The following is an 18,747-nucleotide window of genomic DNA, read 5'->3' on the forward strand; positions in this document are numbered from 1 at the left end:
ATATCATGCCAGTCCTTTCTGGCCTGCCACGTCTCTGTGGACAGGTCCGTTGCCAATCTAATGTTTCTACCGTTGTAGGTTACGGACCTCTTGTCCCGAGCTGCTTTCAGGATTTTCCCTTTGTCTCTGCGACTTGTCACTTTTACTGGTAGATGTTGGGGTGTTGACCTATTTTTATTGATTTTGAGGGGCTTCTCTGTGCCTCCTGGATTTTGATGCCTGTTTCCTTCCCCAAATTAGGTTAGTTGTCTGCTCTAATTTGCTCCAGTCTACCTTCTGCCCCTCTCTCTCCTTCCTCTGGGATCCCACTTATTCTTATGTTGTTTCACTTTATGGTATCACTTATCTCTCGAATTCTGCCCTTGTGATCCAGTATTGTTTATCTCTTTTTCTCAGCTTCTTTATTTTCCATCATTTGGTCTTCTATATCTCCTATTCTCTCTTCTGCCTCATTTATCCTAGCAGTTAGAGCCTCCATTTTTGATTGCACCTCATTAATAGCCTTTTTGATTTCGACGTGGTTAGATTTTAGAAAGGGTTTCTCCAATAACTTCCGTGCTTTTTTCAAGCCCAGCTAGTACCTTTATAATCATCATTCTGAACTCTAGTTCCGACATCTTACTAATGTCTGTATTGATTAGGTCCCTGGCAGTTGGTACTGCCTCTTGTTCTTTTTGTTGAGGTGATTTTTTCCATCTTGTCATTTTGTCCAGAGGAGAATAGATGAATGAGAGAACAAAATGCTAACTGGGTAACAACGACCCCAGAAAAACACTAAACAAATCAGAAGAAACCCGAAACTGGGGGAAAAGAAAAGGAAATAAAAATAATATGATCAGGCTGGTGAATAGAACAGAGCCAAACTCTAGATTTTGGATGTATTTTGGTCTGTTAGAAGAAATTGCCTCCCAGAACTTTAAAGAATGAACAACTTATATATATACATATACAAAAAATAAGGCTAAATACAATGAAGGGATAAAATATGAGTGTAAACATGAAAATTAAAAAAAATTTTTAAAAAAGAATTGATAAGACGTTGGTTGAAAAAGGGAAGAAGAAAAATTCAACTAAAAAAGAGAAAAATAAAAAATAAAGAAAATTTAAAAAATTAACGCTGAAAGACTAAAGAATCATGGGGGAAAAGCCATGAATTCTATGTGCAGTATTCCCCTAGCGCTGGAGTTCCACCATTCTCATTGATCGGTAAACTTGGTCTTGGCTGGCTGTTCTTGCTGATCTTCTGGGGAAGGGTCCTTTTGGCATGGTTTCCAACTGTCTTTGCCCGAGTCAGAATTGCCCCGCCCTTGCTGGGTCTTGCTAAGTAATCGGCTTGGGTTCGCTCTCCGGAGCTTTTGTTCCCTGCAGCTTTCCATACAGCTTTGGTGGACAAGAGTGAAAATGGCGGCCTCCCTTCTCTGGAGGAGCTGAGAACTCGGGCCCTGCTCCTCAGTGCGCCCCCAGAGAAAAGCAGTCAGTCACTCCCCTCTTCCTGGTCTCCGGCCGCACTCCTTGCTCACCCAGCCTGTGACCAAGCGTATGTTTCTGTCTCTGGCACCCGACTCCGTGTGGAGTTCCAGACCTTCCAGATCCCTGCGGTGCGCTCCTGCGCCACTCCTCCCATGGGAGGAAGGGGAGTCTCCACGGATCTGCCGCTTGTTGGGTCCCTGCTAGAGGAGCAGTGGCCCAACTGTGCCGCGGATCACGGTTTATGGCAACCCCAAGCTGAGAGCCCGTGCCTCTGCTCGTCTCTGCAGCCGGCTTCCCCGCTCCATACCTGGGAGCTCTGCTGCACTCAGGCACCCCCGGTCTCTCTGTGACCCTGAAGGTCCTGAGACCACACTGTCCCGCGAGGGTTCACCCCTCCTCACCCCCCACTTAGCCACTGGAGCGACATCCCTCAGCGGAGCCGACTTCTGAAAGTTCCGATTTTGTGCTCCGCTGATCTATCACTTGCTGGTAGCGGCCTACAGTGGCCCCTTCCCTCGCTGTCTATCCTCCCGAATATCCTCGGATTCACTTCTCCGCACGTCCTATCTTCCAGTAAGTGGTCGCTTTTCTGTTCAGAGAGTTGTTGCTATTCTTTTCTTCGATCTCCTTTTGAGTTTGTAGGTGTTCAGAATGGTTTGATCCCTATCCACCTGAATTCCTGAGACCAGAGGAAATCCAGGTCTCCTACTCCTCCACCATCTTGCTCCTCCCCTGAACTGCTCTTCAGCGTAGTAGCTTGTAGGGCTTGCAAAGCTCTTTGACTCTCAGGAGCTTTTTATTATTGCAGACAATAAATGTCATCACCCCCACTTATATTTTATTTTAAAATTTTTTATGCCAGTATGTTCATGTGCAGAATTCAAAAGCTGCAAAAGGATATATATCATAAAGTATTTCCCACTTACTCTCCTGCCATCCACTCACTCCTTTGCCCAGTGGCAACCCGTGTCTAATTTCTTATATGTTTTTCCAGAGGTGTTTTATATTAAAGCAACAATTCTGCAGGGCGCCTGGGTGGCTTAGTCAGTTAAGTGTACAGCTTGTGATTTCGGCTCAGGTCATGATCTCCTGGGTCATGTGCTTGAACCAGGTCAGGTTTTGCACTCAGCGGGGAGTCTGCTTAAGGTTCTCTTCCCTCTGCCCCTCCCCCTACTCACATACATTCTCTCTCTCTCAAATAAATAAATAAATCTTAAAAAAAAATTCTGTATAAATCTTTACCCCCATTTTACAGACAAAGAAGTTGAGACTCAAGAGATTTCAGTAATTGGCTCAGATCACAGAGATGGTAAGTGGTAGAGCCATAATTCTCATGCAAGTCTTCCAGCTAAAAATCTGTTACATGTCAGATTCCAAATGCCTGGTAGATATTTCTTCTTGGATTTCATATCTCTTCCTATTTCTGTCCTTTCTCTGGGATTAGCTTATCTCCATAAATTCTCAGTCTTCATAAATGGAATCAACATTCTCTAGTCATGAGGTTTGAAATTTTGTATTAATTATTGAATCCTTCTTGTTGATTCCCTTTTACATCATCAGTTTCAAAACGCCTCTCATATTCACTCTCTACTCTCCATTCGAGCCCTCAAGCTGTAGTTAAGGCCATAGTCCATCACCACCTGCCTGGATTAATGCCCTAGGCTATAGGTTGGCTCTGTGGCCCTAACCTGTTTATCATTGCCAGAATAATCTTCCTTAATGCTTTCAATAACATAATTCTCTCCAGTGGTTTCCTTTTTCCTTTTCCCATTAAACTTAAATTACTCTAACTTCAAGGCCAACTTTAATCTGGCCTAATATTCCCTGTTCAGTGTTTCTCTGTCTTGGCCTTCATCCGTTTTGGACATATCTCCTGTTAGGCCACAAATAAATATTCCATAATCTGGCCTAACTGCCACACTTCTTGTTTGCTTCATCTCCATCACTGTCTTCCCTTTCATTACCAGAAACCTACTTTGTCTTTCAAGTCCATTTCCATTCCTGCCATGATTATTTGTTCCTGCTGCTGTTTTTGTTACTAGCTAGGGTTTTCTTTCAGTTGAAAAAGTACACGTGCACATGATAAAAAATTCAGAGTTTAAGGTGAATAGTGAGCGAAAACACGTCTGTCTTGTAAGTCATCTCTTCTCTCAGCTCTCCCCTGCAGAGGTGGTCAGTGTTAACTAGTTTCTTATGTATCCTTCTGAATTTTGTCATCCATAAAAAAGCATGTGTATGTCCTTTCTATTTTCTGTATGAAAATGAAAATAGTTTATGCACGTTCTGAACCTTTTATCTCTTCACAGTACATCTTGGGGAACATGTGGTATTAATACTTAGATCTGCTTCATTCTTTCACCAGTTGTGTGGTACTGCCTTTATATTTCCAGTTCCACCGATGAACATTAGAGTTGTTTCCAGTACTTTTACTGTTTACACTGCTACATTGACTAGTTTGTTAAAAAAAGAAAATCATCATTGCTCACAATGATGATACATTTCTAAAAGAGGATTTCTTGGGTCCAATGATACATACAATTAAAGTTTTTATGTGTAATGCCAGTTACCCACTAATGAGGTTTCCATTTTACCTTTCTGTCGGCAGTGTGACAGCGACTGTTGCCCCACACAGCTTTCAGAACTATGTCTTATTAAACTTTACTCCTGTCCAGTCTGGTGAAAAAAATCTCTTATTTTAAATGTTTCAAATTAGGAGTGAGATTTAGCATCTTCTTTTTAAAAGGCATTTGTATAAATTTTATCTGTGAACTCATTTTTCTATTGTGGTGTTTTCCTATCTGCTAGTAAGAACGTTTTATATACGAAGGTGATTGGGCCTTTATTGACCTTACATGATATGAACATTTTTCCCAGATTTGTCAAATATCTTTTTACTTTTTCTTTTCCTATGTTAGCCCTTAGTATTTCTTACAGTTTTGGCTTTTATTTGCCATTAAAAAGAAACAAAGGTCTAGTTTTATTTTACCCAGATGGCTGGCCAGTTGTCCTTGAGCTGTTTATCGAAAAGTCCCTCTCATTTGAAATGCCATTAGTGTATATTAAATTCTGTGTATTTGAATCCATTTCTGGAACAAGTTTGCTCTCATTGATTTCTCTGTCCATGAATAGGAAAAACTTCTTTGACTTCTACAGGTTTATTATACATTTTATATTTGGTGGCGTTTGTTTTGTCCCTCATACTTCATGAGAATTTTTCTGGATATATTTTGATTTTGATTTTTCCATATGATCTTTAGAAACAGATTATGTAAATCTTTCCACTCCCAAGATTGTGTTGACATTTTTATCTGTGACATAATAAATCTATTGTTTAACTCTTTCTGAAATTTTATTTTTGATTTTTTTCCCTAGTCTTTAAGTTTTGCTATTTTCTGAACCTTTGTCTTTGTGAGACAATGGGAATTAGTTTAATTTAGCAGGGCAGTTATTTGACCACTTATATGACATGTCCTAAGAGTAGAGGTGCAGGATAAGGCAAGAGTCACTGTAGTACGAGCACTTACCCATAGTTGACGTTACTTAAAGAAACACGAGCATCTTGTTTCTGGTAATTCTTCAGACCACAGTAGTCCGGAGTAGAGTGGATGATCCAAAATGGAGGAGGACAGACAGTGGATTCACTTACATACAAGATAGACTGTCATGCTCTGTTATTTTTTAAAAATATAGATATATGAACTAATATTCGTATCTCTCCATGAAGTAAAGTACAGTGGAGGTTCTGCTTTTGTGGACTGAATAATACTTAATATCCAGTGAGCTTAATAAAAAATCAGTCATGATGACCTTTTTTTTTTTTTAAATAGACTTTATTCTTCAGAACAGGTGTAGATTTACAGAAAAATGGAAAAGATGGTACAGAGGGTTGCCACACACCCCACACCCAGTTTCCCCTGTCATTGTTTGCCATTAGTGCAGCACATTTGTTAAAATTAATAAACCAATGTTGGTACATCATTATTATTAACCAAAGTTCATTCTTTGTTCTGGTTGCTTTAGTTTTTGCTTAGGGTCCTTTTTCGGTTCCAGAGTCCCATCTAGGAAACTACATTAGATTTCGCCAACGTGTCTCCTGATATTCCTCTTGGCTGTGGCAGTTTGAGTGAAGTTTTTTATTGTAGATAGAATTTTTCTAAAAGCTAGAACATTTAAAACAAGTGGACAGTTTTAAGGTATTTCACCTTCTATGTTCCCTTTTCTTCTGTATTCCAGGCACTCTGTGAATGTGCCCTCCAGACTCCTTATGACAGCCTGAAACTCGGGATGCTGTCTGTCCTTTCCACACTGTCAGGGACCATTGCCATCAAACATTACTTCAGCATAGCTTCAGGTAAGAAGGGAGAGGACATATGGAGAACGTGCTAGTCCCTTTTCTCATGTTGATGGTTCAGGTTGTTTCTTCTGTAAAGCCTTAGAATCCAGAACAGTTTCAGTCTTGTACTCTGTTGTATGCCAGTGACTTATCTGAGAATGATTTCTTCTACTAATGCCTGTGGTCATAATATTTTGCATCCTTGATCATAATTCAAGGGTATTGTTTTGTCTAGATTTGCCCTGTTTTGAATTATATGTATGTGAAAGAATATTTTTGAGGATACTTAACATAGCTTGTTTGCTTTTGTTATGTCTCTGAGTTAAAGTGCCCTTTGGATTTAAGTACATTTCAAAGGCCAGATGGTGGTGAATTTTAAAAGCAAATGTCATATGCCTTCTTTTAGGTATATATTATCCCTCTGGAAAATGATTAAAAGAAAACTTTACCCCAGTTCAGTAACGCTTTCCTAGTTGCCTATTGCAGATGGTTTAACTTCAAAATGCCTTAATTAATGCCCAGCGAGGAGCTTGCTTACCTAACAGACATGGCTAAAGTGTTTTGTTTTGTTTAATGCAGGTTTTGTGGGATCTGTATTGCTTCCTGTTTTAGTCCATTAATTTGAATTGACGTAGCTAAGAGTTACAATGACCCTTTGTCCTTTTTATGGTTTCACAGCCTTTGAACTTAACTGGGTAAAGGGAATTCCCTGCCATATATATAAGGCTTGATAGGAAGATAAAAATACCTGGGACCCTGTTTGCCAGGCCTCCTTGCCAGCTAGGGTGCACACATGTGGCCTGGACTCAGGGCTCATGTCATACCATGGGCTGAATTGGGAGCCAGTCACGATAAGAAGTAGGGAAGTGGGAGAATCCGGTCTAGCGCTACAGCAGTGACCGTGGCCGCACCGTTTGTGGGGTCTCCCGTAACTGTGGGCATTTGCTCTGTCATGGTACCTCTGGCAGCAGTGTAAGCCGTGACATCGCGCTTAACTAATTCTTCACTGAACTAATTCCGTGCACGGTTTGGGCTGTGATCTTGCTTGGTCTCTAAGCCTGGCCTTTTTCCTGTGCATTTTCTAACTTAGTTTTCTAGGCTTTCCAGTAATTCTGTGAGGTATTTCTATGTCAGTTTTCTACTGCTTTGCAGTAAGTCACCTCAAAACTTGGTGGCGTAAGGGACCTGTAGGTGGCTCAGTCGGTTAAGCATCTGCCTTCAGCTCAGGTCGTGGTCCCAGGGTCCTGGGATCAAGTCCTGCATCGGGCTCCTTGCTCAGCAGGGAGCCTACTTCTCCCTCTGCCTGCCACTCCCACTGCTTGTGCTCTCTCTCTCTGACAAATAAATAAATAAAATACTTAAAAAAAAAAACAAAAAACTTAGTGGTTTAAAACCATCACCATCGTATTTGCTCTGATTCTGCATATCAGCAATTTTGACTGACCTCAGCTGGGTGCTTCTCCCAATCTCATGTGGGCTTTTACTCTTAAGATTGCAGTCATCTTGAACCTTGACCATTCTGGATGGTCTAAAGAGGCCTCATTCACCCAACTGGAGGTTGAAAGGCTTTCAGCGGAGCAGCTTGGTTCTCCTCCATGTGCCTCAGCAGGCTAGCTTAGCCTTGTTTACATTATGATCTCAGGGTTCTAGTGGGAACCAAAGAAGGAAGCCACCAGCACATGAGCACTTCTTAGTCTTTTGCTTGCGTATTTTTTAATGTCTGAATAGCCAGAGCAAGCGACACAGCCAAGCCCAGATAAGTGGGGAAATAAACACCTCTTGAGGCAAGGAATTAGAAAATTGCATCACAAAGGGGCATGCCAACAAGGGACGGGATATATTATCACAGCCCTTTTTATCAATAATCTATCATATACCCATTGTACTTTTGAGAAATTCTTTTCCTGCATAAATCAGCCAGTCTCAGTTTCTCAGCTTATAGTTAATATCTTTGACTGACATCCTACTTTAAAAGAGCTGCAAAAGTATTAATTGTATCTTATAATTTATAAGTGTCTTCCCATAGAAGGTCTCATTGCTTCTGTACAAGTAGCCTTTCAAGCAAGGCACATAGAAAGGAGTTTATAAGTATTAAAATTGAGGCTTACAAAGTTTCAACGATATGTCCAAAATCACATACTTGATGACATGCCTTAGTCTAGGCCTGAACCCAAAAGTTCTGATCCAGTGTTCATTTTTATACTAAACAGGCCTAGAAGCAGAATGACTTTGTTTTTCTTTATTTTATAATTCCAAAGTCATTTGTAAGCCTCTGTCAGGTTATAATATTCAAGCAATTCTCAAGCTTTGCCCTTTTATTGAATTTTAAATTTTATTAAATTGCAGTTTGTATATGGAATTAAGCAAAAGGCTTAAATAATCAGACTAGGTAAAGTTCACAAGAAATAAAAGTCAAGGATTTTCCAAAATTAGGTTATTTCCATAGGCCATAGTAAATGTTTAAGTATGTTTTCATTGATTAGATTTTTTCAATATAAGCAGGATCGTTTGTAAAACAAACTTAAATTTAGTGTCTAAATGATCACTAACAAATGGCTCTTAAGCATATAAGATGTTCAGTATCACACATACCTAAGAAAAATGCCAAATAAAGCAACACTGAAATACTTTACCAATCCATCAGATTGGCAAAGATTCAGAAGTTTGATAACATGCTGTGTTGACAATGATATGGGTGAACAGCCACTCATTCATTGCTGGTGGGGTTGTGAATTATTAAATGTCTGCATAGGTGATTTGGAAATATTCATCAAAATTACAAATGACCCAGAAATTCCACTTCTAGGAATTGAACCTACTAATATATTGACACATTTGAGAAATGACGATGTATAAGGTTATTCATAGCATCATAGTATGTAATAGCAAAACATTGTCCATCAGCAGGGATGTAGTATAAAAAAAATCCATCAATAACGATCTCATTAAAGAAATTATGATACACAACTGCAGTAGAAGTCAATATAATTTATTAAAGAGAATATATGGCATGGAATAATCTACATGATATGTTTAAAGGGCAATAAAGAAGGATGTAAAACTGGAAAAAGGAAAAAAATCGAGAAATGTATGTGCATGCAAATGTATAGCCTCTGGAATGATACACAAGGAACTGATAATATTGGGTGCATGAGGAAGACTCTTCATTCACTGACTTTCTAGCTTTTTCTACTATTTGTTGAACCTTTTGAACCAGGTGAATTTATCTGAGTAAATAATTTTTTAATAAATAAAAAATTAAATTAAAAATAGTTTTGTCCTTAAAACTGTAAACTTAGAAAAATGCTGGGCGCCTGGGTGGCTCAGTCGTTAAGCGTCTGCCTTCGGCTCAGGTCATGATCCCAGGGTCCTGGGATCGAGCCCCGCATCGGGCTCCCTGCTCAGCGGGAAGCCTGCTTCTCCCTCTCCCACTCCCCCTGCTTGTGTTCCTGCTCTCGCTGTGTCTCTCTGTCAAATAAATAAAATCTTTAAAAAAAAAAGAAAAATGCTGCAAAATATATTTTAAAGGCAGAATATTGGCTATTACCTACTTACTGTGATTATATGTGAATTTTTAAATTTTGAATTTTTCTGATTTTTTTCCAAGTTTTCTATGATGAGTCTTCATAGAAAAAAGGAAAAATGCAAGTTGCAAAACATGTTTGTAAATCTATTAATGAGTCTGTATTGTCCAAATCATACGGGCAAGACAAAGAATGGAGGAAATGCAAGTTCCATAGTCTTGAAAAAACTTTTCTAATATTTTGCCTATTTTTTTTTTAAGATTTTTTATTTATTTACTTGACACAGAGAGAGAGAGACAGCTAGAGAGGGAACAAGCAGGAGGAGCGGAGAGGGAGAGGCAGGCTCCTGGCTGAGCAGGGAGCCCGATGCGGGGCTCGATCCCAGGACCCTGGGATCATGACCTGAGCAGAAGGCAGATGCTTAACGACTCAGCCACCCAGGCGCCCCTATTTTGCCTTAAATTTTAAAAACACTGAGGGTTTACCTGAACTAGTACTTTTATGTTAAACTGGAAAACACATGTCTCCCACTGCCTGGGATGGGGTCTTGGTTTATGCCTGTTGTAATTAGGAATATGATCAAAAAATATGATCACCTTTGGTGTGAGAAGCAAGGTTGAAGTTGATGGAAATCATGGAAAAATAAGCAAGAATGGAAAAAGGAAGGCAGGAACAAGAGACTCTGCTAAAAAGCTGAAAAGCTTTAATCTCCTGATTCTTCTTAAAGTTCATTCACTTATACCTGAGAGTTTCTCTACTATAAATAAATATATTCACAACATAAACCTTACATTACAGAATTTCAAGTGTGAATTTTAAAAGTTGCTGCAGGGACATCTGGGGGGCTCAGTCGGTTAAGTGGCTGCCTTCTGCTCAGGTCATGATCCCAGGATCCTGAGATCAAGTCCCTCATTTAAAATCTTAGTTATGCCCTACCCTTGCCTCTGGGCTTCAGTTTCTTTTGTAAAAATAGGGCATTGAATCATGTGATTTCAGAATCCTTTCCAGTTCTAAAATCATGAATTCTGGGGGCGCCTGAGTGGCTTAGGCAGTTAAGCATCTGCCCTCAACTCAGGTCATGATCCCGGAATCCTGGGATCAAGCCCCGCATCAGGCTCCCTGCTCAGTGGAGACCCTGCTTCTCCCTCTGCCCCTTACCTGTTCATGCTCTCTCGTTCGCTCTCGTTCTCGCTCTCTCTCTCAAATAATAAAATCTTTTAAAAAAGTAAAAATAAATAAAACCATGAATTCTGTGTAAACCTTTTGCAGTATAACTATCTGCCAGCCATTGAGGTGGGAAAAGCAAACTTAAAATTTTTGTTTCTCTTTTTCTTTCCTCTCATGAAGGTAAGGTTTATCTGATAAGAGGCCTAAAATTGACATCCGTTTTAATGAGAATCCATTTGCACTCCCAACATACAGTCTTTAGTTGTTTTGGCTTTGCTGTGTTCCTTAGTCCATTTTTGTTAATATTTTTGTGGGAAAGTTCTGTATTATTTTAGATCCCAGTCATTATAAACTACTAGGACATACCTATTCTAAGTTCTTTGACAGGAGAGACAGGAATGATGGTTTATGTTGATGATGGAGTACAAGTAGATGGAACAATGAACCTATATGTTGAACTGCTTTTGAACTTTATAAGTGGATTAAGTCTGTGCTACTTTTCTCTTCTTGTTTAGGAAATGTGGGTTCTTCTCCCAGATCCTCTGACTTGGTCAGATTAGCCCAAGAGTGCTGTTACCATAATAACAGGGGTATTGCAGCTCATGGAGTACGAGTCCTAACTAATATAACGGTCTCTTGTCAAGAAAAAGGTAAGTTTGATCAACACTGATACTATGTATCAACTTTTAGGTTGAAGTTTGGGTGGAATTCTGTGCGTGTGTGTGTGTGTTTAATCTCTTCTTTTTAGCATATATGCTTTTATCTACTGGTTGCCTCCTAAAGTCTACTTAGAGCAGGTTTTCTCAAAACTACTTAATCCTATGAAAAATAAAAATATATATATATATGAGGACCTTGGGATTGGGATTATGAAATTGAAAGGTTTCATAGAGCATTGCCCATTTCCTCCCAGTGCTTCACTTTGCATGCATGGTGCTGTGGATAGGGATCACTTTTGACTGCCCTGTGCTGTGGTATGACAATTTGTTCGCATGTGCAAAAACCTGGAAAATTGAGGAAAAAATACCTTAAGTTATCAAGGGGCTTAAGTAACAAATAGTTTCACCTAGGAGCAAATGAATTAAGAGAGTAATATGAATTAAATTTGCCTAGAATTTGTCTCTAGGTATTTAAAGCATTAAGCTCATTTGCATAATTTAGGATGTGAATAGAAAATGTTTATATTTTATTTTATTTCTAATATTTTTGACCTAAAGACCTGAATAAGTTCAAGCTGGCGTTCAAAAACAGCAATGTATTTTGTTTTTTTGTTTTATAGGATGTGAATAGAAAACAATGCTTATATTTTCTTGTATTCCTGATATTTTTGACCTAAATGTTTGAATAAGTTAAAGCTGGTGTTCAAAAACAGATATGTACTTTGGATGTTTCTTCTGTTTCGGTGTTTATTTTGATCTTCATTAAGGATCGTAAGCGGGGATCTTATCCACACTAGACGTCAGCACTGCTCATTCCTAGTACCTATTTTTTTCTAGCACCCTTACCTTCACTAGACTTAACACTGTCAAGCCCTACACTAACTCAGGTGACATTTCTTTAAAATTGTTCTTTAAATGCTGATTCTTATTTGAATAATTAAACCTGTTTTATTTTTGGTATAGTAATGAGTATTTTCTACCATGTAACAGAAAACTGTGTTCTCAAAGTTCATATATATTAACCTTAATATGGTTAATTAATATATTCAGAATTTTCTAGAACTGCTCCAGAAATTCGAGCCCTAAGGTAGTAGAAAGATGCTATAGTACTGCTATTACGTGAGACACCTTAAGGGGTTTGTTCTTTGTGGTCTGACTTAAAATATTAATAAGGTTATGTGGGGTTTTCATTACTTCCTAAAAGAGTTTCAATTTTCATTAGAAAGTTACATTGTAGGTGAAAATGGACAAGCATAATTTGTGCCTAGTTAGGAAGATTAAAAATTTATATCTAGTTAGGAAGATTCATGTCTGGTTAAGAAAGTAATACATGGTTTGCTGTTCCTAGTATTTTCCTCAGCTAAGCTGGTGAGATTGTTTTCAGTTACGCTTTATTTATACTTTTGTGGCTTTAGCTCTTGATTTAACATGGGTATACATACCTTTTTTTTAAATATTAGTTTCAGGTGTACAACATAATGATTTGATATTTGTGTATATTGTGAAATGGTCACCACAGTCTAGTTAACATCAGTCACCATACATAGTTATAAATTTTTTTTCTTGTGATGAAAATTTTTAAGATCTACTCTCTTAACTTTCAAATATGAAATATACAGTATTATTAACTATACTCACCATACTATACTCATTTTATAACTAGAAGTTTGCACCTTTCAACCCCCTTCTCCCATTTTGTCCACCATCTGCCTCTGGCAATCACCAATCTGTTCTCTGTACCTGTGAGCTCAGTTTTTCTTTGCTTGTTTGTTTTAGATTTCACATGTAAGTGAAATCATATGGTATTTGTCCTTTTCTATCTGACTTCAAGATCAACGTAATGCCTTCAAGATCAATCCATGTTGTCTCAAATGTCAGGTTTTCCTTCTTTTTATGGCTGAATAATAATCCATTGTGTATCAGTACCATTCTTTATCCATCCATCCACTGGTGGACTCAGGTTGTTTCCATATCTTGGCTATTGTAAATAATGCTGTAATGAACATGGGGGTGCATATGTCTTTTTGAGTTAGTATTTTCATTTTCTTTGGGTAAATACCCAGAAGTGGAATTGCTGGATCATATGGTAGTTCTATTTTTAGGTTTCTGAGGAACCTCCACACTGTCTTCCATAGCAGCTGCATCAATTTGCATCCCCACCAACAGTGCACAGGGTTCCCTTTTCTCCACATCCTTGCCAGCTTGTTACTTCTTGTCTTTTTGATAATAGCCATTCTAACAGGTATGAGATGATATCTCATGGTTGTTTTTGATTTGCATTTCCCAGATGATTGGTGATGTGAGCATCTTTTCATGTACCTGTTAGCCATCTGGATATCTTACTCAGAAAAATTTCTCTTCAGGTCCTCTGCTCAGTTTTTAATTGGATGGTTTGTTTTTTGCTATTAAGTCATATGAGTTCTTTATATATTTTGGGTATTAACCCCTTACCAGAAACATGATTTGCAAATATTTTCTCCTATTTTCATTTTGTTGATGGTTTCCTTTGCTGTGCAGAAGCCTTTTAGTTTGTTGTAATGTATATATTTTTAGAATTGTCAGTATAATGGAAAAATAGAAGTCCGAAGATAGGCTTTACATTTCAGAAGTAATGGCACATGTACTTTTTCAGGAAGGTTAGCTTTACACATAACAGTGTTTCTTATATCTTCAACTTCTTAACGGTTTTTTCTTCTAAGTGCGCACGTGCGTGTGTGTGTGTGTGTGTGTGTGTGTGTGTGTGTGTGTGTATTTAATCTTCTCTACTTGACCACTGTAAAACTTAGTGTTTTTCCTCTAGATCTTTTGGCACTGGAACAGGATGCTGTCTTTGGCCTGGAATCCCTTCTGGTACTTTGTAGTCAAGATGATAGTCCAGGTGCTCAAGCCACTTTAAAGGTGAAAATATCGCTTATCTTAATATAATGCCTGTTTTTATTGTCTAAACTAGGGATTGGCAATCTCTCTATAAAGGACCAGATAGTAAATATTTTAAGTTTTGTAGGCTATCTACTCTTTGTCACAACTACTCAGTTCTGCAGTGGTGGGATGAAGCAGCCATCGGCCGTGTGTGAAAGGGAACGGATAGGCAGCGTGGTGGTGTGGTAGTAAAGCTTTATTTATAAAGCCCGGCTGGAGTTGGCCAAAGGGCAGTGGTTTGTCAACTCTGGTTCAAACAAACATTTGCCCTTGATCTTCACTTTCAAAACTATCACGTTGACCATTGTTATTCGAAAGGATAGACAAAGTAAAAATCTGAGCTTTGGCTTATTTTGCCATCAGTTGACAGTGTTTATTAAGTTGTAGTAAATACATATGAAGGTCCTAGATGATATAAAGCAAAGGGAAATAGGCAGAGCTCCTGCACTTTAGGAAGTTTATAATCTGAGGTGACACTGGTAAGAGATATTTAAGATTTCTTATTATATTTTTACTATATTTAAGATACTAGAGATATTTAAGACTTTCAAAATGTGAAATGAGACTACTCTTACTGGAGTGAAATATGAAATATAATTTGTGATGGTACAAAATTAAGAAAAGTGGGATTAATAGAAGTAAAAAGCTACTAGGTAGACATTGGAGATTATAAGAACGATAGCTTGTCTAAGGTGTGATTTGAAGGAAGTCATAACTTAGTTTAGCATGTTAAGGAAAGGTTTGATGTCATAGTGATGAAGAGTAAAGATATTAATACCATTAAATAAAAGCTGGTAAGAGGTGGAAAGGGAAGTAGGCAACATGTGTTTGGCAAGTGATTCATCCCCGGAATCCCTTTGGAACCACAATAAATTTATTTAAAAGTTTAAAAAAGAGAAAGAGAGAAAGAAACCAGATCCTTTTCCCACCAATTGTAGGTGTCAATAAAACACTGGACTCAACACAGTGGGACATAAATAGATGATCACAAAGGTCCCTGTGTTAGAGGAGTTCCCCAGCTAGAGGATACTGACATTTATCTAAGGGACTAGAATAGCAAGCAGAATGCACTAAGTTCCTTGGTGTAGTACAAACAGAAGTGCAGTTCTAATGAGAGGACAGAGTTGGGAGTGATGCCTTTCAACTAAGGATGTTAGCAAAGACTTGCACATGGAGATGTCATGTGAGTTAAGCCTTGAAAGATGGTGTAGAATTTCAACATTGAGGAAAGATCATTTGAACCCAAGGGACCGCTGCTACTAAAGGCATGAAAACAGAAATGTACTTGTTATGTTGGAAGAATGGTGAATAACCCACTATGGCTAGATGATATAACATATAAGATTGGAAAAATTGTTTGCAGCTCTGTCATGGAGTATAATCAAATATCATGCCAAGGAACTTTTTCTTGTTTCTATAGGTAGTGAGATATTAATTTTTTTTTTAAAGATTTTATTTATTTGACAGAGAAAGACACAGCGAGAGAGGGAGCACAAGCAGGGGGAGTGGGAGAGGGAGAAGCAGGCTTCTGCCGAGCAGGGAGCCCAATGCGGGGCTCAATCCCAGGACCCTGGGATCATGACCTGAGCTGAAGGCAGATGCTTAATGACTGAGCCACCCAGGCGACCCAAGATATTAAAATTTTAAAGTAATGGACATGCTGTGACCTTCTTTGTAATTATTGTTATTTAAATGTATCTATTATGTGCCCAACTTTGTTGACAACTTGTATATACATTTCTTTCCTTCTTTACAAAAACCCATTGAGTGAAATTTTCCCCCTTTAATACTCATGAGGAAATTAAGATTCAGAAAGATAAAATAACTTGTTGAAAGATACCTAGCTAATCAAGGGCAAGCTGATCTTCAAATCTGGATCGTCAGATTCTGAAGACATCATTGTGTCTTCCTAACTCATACTGAAAGCTACATGGCTGTAGTGTGAAGGATGGGTTAATGGGCCCATCTTTTTAAGAGACTGGAATTAGGGAGAGAGATTTATGTTGTGGTAGAGAGAATGGAAAGCAGGTAGATATTGAAAACTGGACAAAAGTGGAAATGACGAAATGTAGCAATCAGTTGGCTATTTAGAAGTGAGAGGACTTCTGCTTTCTGGTTCTGGTGGCTGGGATATTAGTTGATGCCATTAACTGGCCTGAAGAGAAGTTCTAAAGCCAATTGGTTTTTTGGAATTCAGGTGAGAAGTGAGAGAGAAAATTAGGAGTTTCTTCCCCACTTCTGTGTGCTTAAGAGTCACCTAGGACACCTTTTTTGAACTTCAAACTATCAGTAACCCAAATACTAAAAAAAAAAGTTAATCCATTAAGTTTGGAATAGGTAGGGTCTGGGAATCTATATTTTTATTAGCATGCTGGGTGATGCTGGCATAGCTAAGTTTACAAACCATACTTTAGAAGCAATTTTTGAAAAGCAGTGAAAGTGCAGTATGGTGAGATCCCATTTGGCGTGTATTTTGCCTCTTCATTGTGATTTTCTCTTCAAGTCTTTTTTTTTTTTTAATAATCTTAGATTGAAATGAGTGGTTAATATACAGTCCTGACTTATTTTCATTTTAAAACATGGCACATTTGTAGATTTTCATAAGATTTAGTACGCTGTGTGTTTCTTAATGAAGGAAAATGTTATGCCTACAAAAAGACCTTTTCCTTGATTTTTCCTGTTCCTTGATTTTTCTTAATAACTATACAGAGTTCTTTCTTTAAAGCTTCCGTTAATACCTTCAAAGTATAACTGGTCCATTTTCTATTCAATGTGCAGATTGCTCTAAACTGTATGGTGAAGTTGGCCAAGGGCAGGCCTCACCTTAGCCAGTCAGTGGTTGAGACCTTGTTGACCCAGCTGCACAGTGCTCAGGATGCTGCGCGGATCCTGATGTGCCATTGCCTGGCAGCCATTGCCATGCAGCTGCCGGTGCTGGGTGATGGCATGCTTGGGGACCTCATGGAGCTCTACAAGGTGATTGGACGATCAGCCACAGACAAACAACAAGAACTTCTGGTAAAGAGCTGCCTTTTGAACCTACTGGGGATGAATAGATCTGGTCTAGTGGGAATTACTTTAGGAAATCAATGTTACTGTTTGACTTTACTTAAAAAGGTTAAAGTAATTGGGGCACCTGGGTGGCATAGTCGGTTAAGCATCTGACTCTTGATTTTGGCTCAGGTGATGACTCAGGGTCATGAGATCACACCCTGTGTCAGGCGCCATGCTCATTGCCCAGTCTGCTTGAGATTCTCTGCTTCTCCCTCTGCCCCTCCCCCTGCTCACTCTCTCTCTCAAATAAATCTTTTTTAAAAAAAAAAGATTAAAGTAATTATGTAAGATCAAGAGTATGCTGAAGTCAGAATAGAAGTGGAACGATGAGTTTTTGACTATTTCCAACTTTTGATTTACAAAGCTCTGTTTAGTTCGGATCTAAAACTGCCTTCTTCCTTAACCCTGTCAGATCAGTTTAGTGTAGCAAAGCCTTCAGTCTGATATTTTTATTTTATTACAAAGTAAAAATAAAATTTTTTCCTTCTTATACAAAGCAAATAATGAACTAAACCCTGTTATATACTTTCAAAAGTGTAAGTTAAAGACCTAATGATTAACAGTGACCATAAATTAGCCCAAGTTGCTTTTTTCCAATTCAGGACCTCTTTACCTGTTTAGAATCCAGTTTAGATTTCAGTATAGTCCTGGGGTTGAGAAAGGTGTGTGATTAGAAACAGAAGGCACAGAAGCTATATAGTAATGTTTAGTTGAAAGTTCTCCAGAGCTGAGAGTAGGCTTCGTTCTAAATAAGCATAAATGAGATGTAATCCTTATTGTGGTCATCCGAAGTTAGGGGTTGTGGAAAAAGGAAATGAGATTTCTTACTCAAGCCCATTTTATATTTTATCCTCCAGGGGGCGTTGGGTAAAAGATTGCCCCCGTCTCATTCCTATCAGGAAAGATTACCCTGGTGACCAAGTGGCAGTGGTCATGGGAATAACATCATACAGTTTTCACAATATATACGGACCTTTGTATGTATCAGCCTCAGAATACTAATAAGCAAATTTTTTTGTTTATTTTTATTGAAATGGCATTTTAGTGAAGTTTATTTTTTATTGAAACAGCATTTCCAACTAATGTTCTTTATCCCATTTTTGTTAGTACTGTTATGAGGCAGTTTTAAATTATGAAACATAGTATTCAAAAAATATAAAGAATAATATGAAAACATTTGCATCCATCACCTAGCTTAGGGAAAATTATTCCCAGTCTAGTTGAATTGTACCTCCCTTACAATATCTTCTTCCTTCTCCCAGAGGTTACCACTGTCCTGAATTTCATGTTCATCATCCCCATGCATGTCATACATTTACTACCTTAGAATATATCCTAAGTAATAAGCAGTATTATTTTGCATATCTTTAACTTTATATAAATGTTATCTTGCTCCATGAAATCAATTGCATGTTGTCCATCTTTGCCTGTTTTGTGGGAATCATCTATAGAGATAAGTGTATCTCTAGTTTACCCATTTCTCTACTATATAATATTTTATTGTGTGATTATATCATAATTTACCTACCCATATTTATGGGCATTGTTTCTAATTATTTGCTATTGTAAACAATGCTCTGAGCAATGGAATAAATTGCTTAATGACTTCAAAGTGGAAAAT

The 18,747-nt window shown here is 38.2% G+C and overlaps 1 protein-coding gene across 3 annotated transcripts in view; it reads left to right on the forward strand.

Moving 5' to 3' along the window:
- Positions 1-18,747, forward strand: part of INTS7 (integrator complex subunit 7) — a 100,565-nt gene that overhangs the window by 46,891 nt on the left and 34,927 nt on the right. For all 3 annotated transcript variants that reach the window (XM_025877899.2, XM_073900225.1, XM_025877900.2), the window contains 4 exons: positions 5,704-5,821; positions 11,010-11,144; positions 13,954-14,051; positions 16,851-17,090. In XM_025877899.2, coding sequence (XP_025733684.1) covers positions 5,704-5,821; positions 11,010-11,144; positions 13,954-14,051; positions 16,851-17,090 — 591 coding nt within the window. The remainder of the gene's footprint in view (positions 1-5,703; positions 5,822-11,009; positions 11,145-13,953; positions 14,052-16,850; positions 17,091-18,747) is intronic.

This window comes from Callorhinus ursinus, unplaced genomic scaffold (assembly GCF_003265705.2).
Source record: "Callorhinus ursinus isolate GAN/ISIS: 27379988/994484 unplaced genomic scaffold, GSC_fseal_2.0 scaffold13, whole genome shotgun sequence".
NCBI classification, from domain to species: Eukaryota; Metazoa; Chordata; class Mammalia; order Carnivora; family Otariidae; genus Callorhinus; species Callorhinus ursinus.